This window comes from Pundamilia nyererei, unplaced genomic scaffold (genome assembly GCF_000239375.1).
Source record: "Pundamilia nyererei isolate P.nyererei 1_Seehausen unplaced genomic scaffold, PunNye1.0 scaffold01890, whole genome shotgun sequence".
NCBI classification, from domain to species: domain Eukaryota; kingdom Metazoa; phylum Chordata; class Actinopteri; order Cichliformes; family Cichlidae; genus Pundamilia; species Pundamilia nyererei.
Genome location: NW_005189291.1, coordinates 1 through 7,917, shown reverse-complemented (window position 1 = coordinate 7,917; position 7,917 = coordinate 1). Strand labels below are relative to the sequence as shown.

Genomic DNA, 7,917 nt, shown 5'->3' with positions numbered 1-7,917 from the left:
GATCAACATGCTCTGAAGTCAGTTCCAGTCCACAAAAACTTTTTTTGTAACAAAATATCGATTTCTTCTGTCCCTGTATCGATACATTATTAGCAAACAAAATATCACGATACTACACAGTATCGATTTTTTTCCCCACCCCTAATATATGTGTGTGTATATGTGTGTGTGTGTGTGTGTGTGTGTGTGTGTATACTGTATATATCATAAATGAAGGATAAGCCAGATGTATCTTTTTGTATTTGTCCAACAGAAGGGGAAGGTGAAGGAGGCTGCACAGCGTTATCAGTACGCTCTCAAAAAGTTTCCACGCGAAGGCTTCAGCGAGGACCTTAAGACATTCAGGGAACTCAAAGTATCGCTCTTCCTCAACCTGTCCCGATGTCGAAGGAAAATGAACGTAAGTCAGCAGAAAAGCAGCAACAGTGAAAAACACTAAATTGTTAAAACTGAAGGATGTTACTAAAGCCTTTGATGGTTAATGATACTATTGGCCACATGTCAATTTCTCTCACTGTTCTGTAGTGTTCATTATTCTTCTCCTGTGCTTAATCTCTCCAGGACTTTGGGATGGCTGAGGAATTTGCTACTAAAGCGCTCGAACTGAAACCAAAATCTTATGAGGCATACTACGCCAGGGCACGCGCCAAGCGTAGCAGCAGGTACACTCATTTTTATCCTTGTACAGATCAGAAGAATGCTTTCCTTTTTCCTTACCCCTTTCTCCGTGGTCTTCCTTTTTAAAGGATCTCTATATTCCTCCCCCAGATTTTACAGTTTTGCGTAATTTACTTTATTTATTTTATTTATTTTCTATTATTTTAGACAATTTCCTGAAGCCTTAGAGGACCTGAATGAAGCCATAAAGCAGTGCCCCAATAACAGAGAAATCCAGCGGCTGCTCCAGAGGGTGGAAGAGGAATGCCACCAACTTAACCAGGAGGAGCACCAGCAGCAGGACCTGGAGCTGGAGCCTCCTCCCTCACCCCCTCCTACACCTCCCCCAGAAGAGGAGGAGTCCCTGTCTCTGTCCATGCCTCTCCCCCCTCCACCAGAGCCCCGTCTGGAAGACATGGAGCCCGTACAGGACTTGTTTGAGGATGAGGACTACCTGGAGCAGGAGCTGGAAGCTATGTCGATGGGTCTGCCCCCACCTGAGTCCCTCTCAAATCCCTCCAGCCTTCCTATAATTCAGAGTCCACCCCTCTCCCCCACACATCCAGATCAGATTTACTTGGCTGGAGGCTCACCCATGGGCCAGCCCTATGAATACCACCCCACCTCTTCCTCCATGTCCTCCCCAACTCGGGGCTCCTACCAGCCCACGTCACCCTCCCTCTCTCCAACACATCAGAACTCCCATTACAGACACAGTCCCCCTCACACCTCCCCAGTACACCAGCCATCCTACCGCTTCAGCCCACCTCCTATGGGTACCGGGGGTCAGGGGATGGATCACCAGAGCCCACCGCCTTCCCCTTTACGTCGGGCTGCTCAGTATAGAGCCAGTCCACCGTTAGAAAGTGTTTGTCTGTACAGGTCTCAGTCTGGGTCACCTGTGCGCTATCAGACAGAGCAGCTTCCTGGAAGACCCAAATCTCCCCTCTCCAAGATGAGCAGCCAACGTTCTTTCCAGCTGAGTTCGCAGCCCTCTTTATCCTCACAACACCACCAAGCCCAAGGCCTCCGTCTGCAGCCTTCCATAGCCCAAATAGTCCGCACAAACCAGCCCAGCAACGTAATGGGAAATAGTAGTTATGGTGGCCAGATGGGCCACTCCATGGGTGGTCGCTATCAAGGGGGTTCAGTGGATGTAGAGAGCCGCTTGGTGTACCAACCCTCACTGGATGGACGGTCAATGTCCCAAGTCCAGGCCAGCCTCAGTTCTGGGGCCCTCTGTCAGCACGGCGGCCGAGGAGGGGTTATGGAGTCGAGCCTGTTGAAGGATGAGCTACCCCAGCGCCCCTCCTCTGCCTACCGCGCCAGCAGTGGGGGCCCAGGGGGCATCCGTTACAGCCAGACACCTCAGATAAGCCGCAGCCAGTCAGCCGCCTACTACCCAGTCTCTGAACACGTTCTTGAGCGTGCCAATGCTATGCCCCCCTGCCAGCTGGGCTCTCCCGAGATCCCCCATATGGTTAGACGCCCTGTGAGTGCCAATACTACTGAAATGAAGCAGCATGTGCCCACCCCTAGGCCTCTCATCCATTCTCAGAGTGTAGGCCTTCGATTCTCACCTTCCAGCAACAACATCTCAACTGGATCCACCTCGAATTTAGCCCCGGGTTTCAGGCCTTCCTCTTCCATTCAGCAGATGGAGATTCCCTTACAAGCCACATACGAGCGCACCTGTGATGACATCTCTCCCATCTCTCCCTCCCAGGGTGGTGGGGGGTTGTATCAGGGAGAGACCACTCGCTCCCGCAATACGCCTTTTATGGGGATCATAGACAAGACGGCTCGGACTCAGCAGTACCTGCATCAGCCCTCACGGTCCAGGGCAATGACATCTATGGACTCTGCCATCAGCCCCACCTCCCCCGGTCAGCTGGTCCAGCAAGGTTCCACCTACAGTCCCCCCGCCTCACTGGGTAATATCGCATACTACAACAAGACCAACAACGCCCAAAACGGACACCTGTTAGAAGAGGATTACTACTCCCAGACTCAGCCCCCCTCTCTGGGAAAGCTGGCCAATGGCTCCCGTGGCAGTGGGGACATCCTGGAACGGGTCAGCCAGGTGCCCACCTACCCAGACGTGAAGGTGGCGAGGACTCTGCCCGTGGCACAGGCCTACCAGGACAACATGTACCGACAGCTCTCGCGTGACTCCCGGACCCAAGGCCCCACCTCCCCCATCAAACCAAAGAGACCATTTGTGGAGTCGAATGTGTGATGGCCTGTCTGTGATTGGATGGTTGGACTGGGCTTGTTAGTGGAACTGAGAGAGTAAAAAATATTTAGCTCGACAGAAGATGTGACGGGGTGTGTGTGTGTCATGGACGAACTCATCTCAACGAACTCACTAGAGAAAGAAAACCACAAAGCCAACAAACACACTTTAGGGTATTAGACATTATCTTATATGAAAAACATAACGGTGAGAAGTGATTCTTTCAATATCATAATCTGCAAACAGGTAGGATAACAGGAGGATCGCAAGTTGTAATCTAAATCAGAGACCAGTTCACTTCCAACACGTGGCACATTGTCCCCACGTGTGACCACATCAGGTGGGACTCCAAGAGTGAAAGTACTACCCATCGGACTCTACTTGTGGACTCTGTATCCATCTTCTGTTCTTTCAAAGTGTGCTCTTAACCAAGGTTGCTAGTAGGCTCTATTCTATGTAATACAATATTATATGTTCAATACTGTACATTGCTCAGAAAATACAAATGGCTCAACAACTCAGTACTTAGAGAAAAATGACAATATTTATAATTAAGTTATATATTGTACATAAAAAGAAAACAAAACATAGTTTGCATTTTGACTTTTATTCTGTTAACCCTGCCTCTGTGTCACACTGCAAGTCATACGGATGTGGAAAACCGACCGGTGGACAAGGGACACAGACAAACTTTGACTGATGAAGTTACCTCTGTTGTGTCAAAATAAAAAGAATTTTGCTATAATATAATGCAAGCGAATGTGTCAACCTGCAGATTATTTTTTGATAGATTAGTTAGAAAATGATAAAGTTGTCATTCCCACTTCCCCAGCAACATCTTCACAACATATTTTGCTCTATCGGCAAACCAAAAGAGTTTAAGGAGAAAGCAGAAGAGCAACAAATCTTCACCCTCTTTTAAATGATATCAGTCGATAATCACAGTAATTAAATATGTATTGTCTGTCAGGCAATAATAGCAAATTATTTTGGCTGCAACTTGTCTTTCACTCAGTTGGGTGCTTTTATCAAATGGCAGAAAAATCAAAATCAAAGTTTGCCTCTGTCCCTCCTCCGTGTGAGCGATGGCGGAAAGTACTCAGCGACTAAAAGCAAGCAAATGCATACACAACCACTGTTACCAACCTTTCCCTTTCTTCTGCATTGTTTTTATGATTTCTTTTAAATCATAATGCATTTTTATTCAGCCACTTCTGCACTAAAATGCCTGACAAGGTCTTAACTAAGGGTGCACTTTATGTATTTTACTTACTTTGTTACGATTGTTACATTAGGAGTAAGTGAAAGTGGGCAAGTGATCCGTCAGATCGCTGATCAGTGCTAACCAGACTACGACAGACACTTATTATGTGAATTGCAATGCAGTGGTGAGTGATAATGTTCAGAATCTGGGATGATATATAAACTTTCTAGCACAAGAGGTATGTATTGGCTCAGATATTTCACTCTGTCCAGTTCAGGTTTGTTAGATAGTTTGTCTGTTTAGAGAGGCGAATCATACTTAAGTAACTCCACCTCATAAAAATATATTCCTCTAACTCTGAATCACTGGTTTTGACACCATGTCCACTGGCACACGTCTTCTAAATAAATCGAACCTACTGCAACAACAAAAGCCTGAGATTTCAGTATCCAGGAGCTCTGTAATTTGGAGTTTGAGTCATAGAGATGATGAATAATGAAAATATTGAAGTAATTTATATATGTGGGAATGATTATAGACTATTTGTCTGTAACATTTTATTTTGGATGTCTGATAAAGAATAAATGGAGACAGTTGTCCTCAGTTTTACCTGCTACTGGAGAGAAGCCCTACTTAACTTTACAGAAATGAAGGTATAAACTGTATTATACTTAATTTAAACAGGACTTTTTAAGTTGAGGTTATTTGAGGGTGTATGGTTTCAAGCTATCTGTGTATATTAGTTCGCTGTAAATAGTCTGATGCATGTTCTATTCTTTCCATGACCTCAAGCAGAAACATGTATAGCAGTGTCTCTGGTGTGTGTGTGTGTGGTACAACGTTTGGATTAAGATGAGGAGACTGCTATCCCCCGAACTTATCCTTGTCATTTTCCCTCAACCACGCCAGACAAAAAAGTTCTTTTTATTTTATTTTAACATATTTGCTTGCTGAGCAGAGTTCTCTTGTCTGTAAATGTGAGCTTTCAGATCGCTGTGAAGTTTAATTAAAAACAATAAAAAAGAATGTGTTTTTATCTCATGATAACTGATTGTAATCTGTACAGTCGAACATATGTATTGGAAAAAAGGAGAACATATTTATAAATGGTTACCAACTGAAACACGCCCTGCATGTCAATCATTTATTTATTTTTTTACTGATTTGGGAATAACATAGGAATGTAGCTTTCAAGTTTTTCGGTCACAAAGCAACAACACAAAACTGAGCATCAGACATTTGCACAATGCTCAAATTCTTTGCCTTTCACTAGTCGCAAATCTGAGGTTTTAAACCTCGGTAACAATCTTTGACTCGTAAAGATTCAAACAACACAAAATGCACATAAACAAAGTTGCACTTTTCCCAATAAAGTCGATATTTAGCAAAAATACTGTAGTATTTACAACACTTATGATTGCACTAGATTCACTAGAGACATACTTTACGCCACAATGTCTCAATACCGGCACTTTTAAAATCATCAAATAAGAGGAAAAACACAGGTCACAGACTGGATAAAAGGCCATTGTTTAGTGAATTTTAAGACGTGAAAATTAAACTTAACCCATACCCATCAAAATGGTTCTGAAACGCAGCGAACATTAAACATTAAATGTGTTTATACAAACTCTGAAGGAAACTCCAGTTTTGGGAGGTGTTTAAGGTGCACATCATGTGTGGAGGACCTCTTCTAGTCTTTCTTTTTTTTGAATGTTAATAGGTGTACCAGCCCAGGCACAAGTACCATAACGATCAGAGGCACTAGGACGAATTTGACGAAGAACAGGCTGTAGAAAAGGCCCAGTGGTCGGACCGGGAGCGGTAGACGATTCACGTGGTAAAGACCCATGGATGATACAGCCATAGACAAAGCTCTGGGAGCCCAAGGTAGAGACCATCCACCAGGCTTCCAGTACTGTGCCAGCCCCAAACCCAACAGGGCCCCACAGTCTCGGGTGAGAGAGGAGAATGGGGCTGTGTCCAAACGAATCCATTCTGCATGGCTGCACCATTTCTTTGCCAAAGCAATAGACCTGTTGAATCAAAAACATGACCGGTCATGGAAGGAAGTCCCTTTATATTATCACAATATATACTGATCAGACTCACTGATTAAACATTAATGTAATAGAGTAACTCACCAGGAGAGGTCAATTCCCAGCTGCTTTAATCCAGCATGGAGCATCAGAGCTCCGAACAGCAGCCCAAAGCTTAAACTAAAGAAGAACAGCAGGGGGCGACCTTCTGGTACTCTGCAGCTCAGGACAATCCCCAGAATGAAACCTGACAAGAGCATTTCATCAGATTAAGCTGCACACATGGGAAAACTACCCTATGGGTCTGACAAATCCAATTATGAAATTCTTTTTTGGGAACTACAAAAATCCTGTAGAATTGCACAGATAGTTGATAGCAAGCAGCTCAAAAACCAGCACAAGTGATGATGGAGTGCACTAGTTCTACATCTGTGTTAGAAATATTAACACTGAATAATGTTTTGGAGCAACCAATGCTTTGATTCAGAGGACACCTGTTTTAGGAGGGGCATCAATCATTTCAGCAAATCACATTCTGCAGCACAGCTGCATATTTACACAATCTAGGTCTTAAACATTCTTGCCTGTAATCCATTAGAGTCAGTCAGTGAAAATATTTAGTGTATTTTGAATTTAAACCTGTATGATTTGCAGCTGTGATCATATATCAAACAAAAATGGCTTTTACACTTTGGAGATCACTGCATTTGGCTTTTAATATACTTTTTATAAAGTGCCCCGCCTTTTTCAGAAATATGATTTTTGCATAATATGTATTCAGACCTGTAATGGAGCCAGCAACGACCTGATGAGGAAAGTGTGCGAGGATAAAGATCCTGGAGATTCCAACTGCAACAAGCATCACCACATAGAGGACGTAGGGAGCAGCTGATAAGAGAACACTCCGGATTCAGAAAAGGAGAGATTTGTTTAAAAGTAGTTCCAATGTGCAGCAGTTTTGTGCATTTTTAGAGCCAAAGCAGCATACTGCGCTGGATTTAGCTTAAACAGGGACGTACCTGTGAGAACGGGAGTACAGAAAGGACCCCAGCGAGGACACAATGACCCACCAGACTGCTGCTGTCACCATCGCATGTCCAGACGGACTGCCTGGGAAACAGATGCCAACTTTGGACTTGGAGATCTGAATGTTTGATGATTTAAGGACATTGGCTATGACTCAGACACAGTCTATTTTTCTAAGACAACTTCTAACCTGGGCCTGTTTCACAGGTGGACGGAAACTGGTGAATTTTCGGTTGCTTGTTGACAAAAAGACGCGATTCACCGATCCACCAGAATGGCCTCTCTCCAAACAGCAACCTGATTAAAAATAAGTATAATATATAAATACATTTACACACACCCCAAATAACACAAATACATTCAAGGTCATGGCTTCACTATATTTTACTACATTTAATACGGTTTTTAACTTGTTGAATCTAAGACTTTTTTTTTCTCCAAAAGCCTCTACATATTTACTCTTCATTCTTCTTTTTACTTTACTGAATCTTATTTAGTTCAAAGTTCCTTACTGTATTATATTTGGCTTCTCTATACCTCTACATGAACACTCGCAGAAAATAATTAGTGTAATCAGAAATATCGAAATCAAAATAATACATGGCTTTTAAAAATCTATATTATGTCCATAGTAGTTTAGTTGTATTGTTTCTCTACTTGGTACATTTGTAATGTATTTTGTATTTTTCCTTTTTTTCCCCTTAATTGTTGAGGATTTGGGGCTTCATTTTTTCTATGCATGTTCCTCTGTCTTT

At 43.4% G+C, this 7,917-nt stretch overlaps 2 protein-coding genes across 2 annotated transcripts; one reads left to right on the top strand and one right to left on the bottom strand.

The window, feature by feature from the left end:
- Positions 1–253: 253 nt before the first annotated feature.
- LOC102211584 (protein TANC2-like) lies at positions 254–5,220 on the top strand (the record flags this gene model as incomplete). Its single annotated transcript, XM_005755557.1, has 3 exons — positions 254–400; positions 562–662; positions 826–5,220. Coding segments are annotated over 3 exons (2,319 nt in total), but the record flags the coding sequence as incomplete, so codon positions are not given.
- A 7-nt stretch (positions 5,221–5,227) lies between these two features.
- On the bottom strand, positions 5,228–7,459 carry LOC102211307 (glucose-6-phosphatase 3-like; the record flags this gene model as incomplete). The annotated part of the gene is made up of 5 exons (XM_005755556.1): positions 5,228–6,133; positions 6,242–6,383; positions 6,920–7,038; positions 7,156–7,246; positions 7,353–7,459. Coding segments are annotated over 5 exons (802 nt in total), but the record flags the coding sequence as incomplete, so codon positions are not given.
- Between the last annotated feature and the right edge of the window lie 458 nt (positions 7,460–7,917).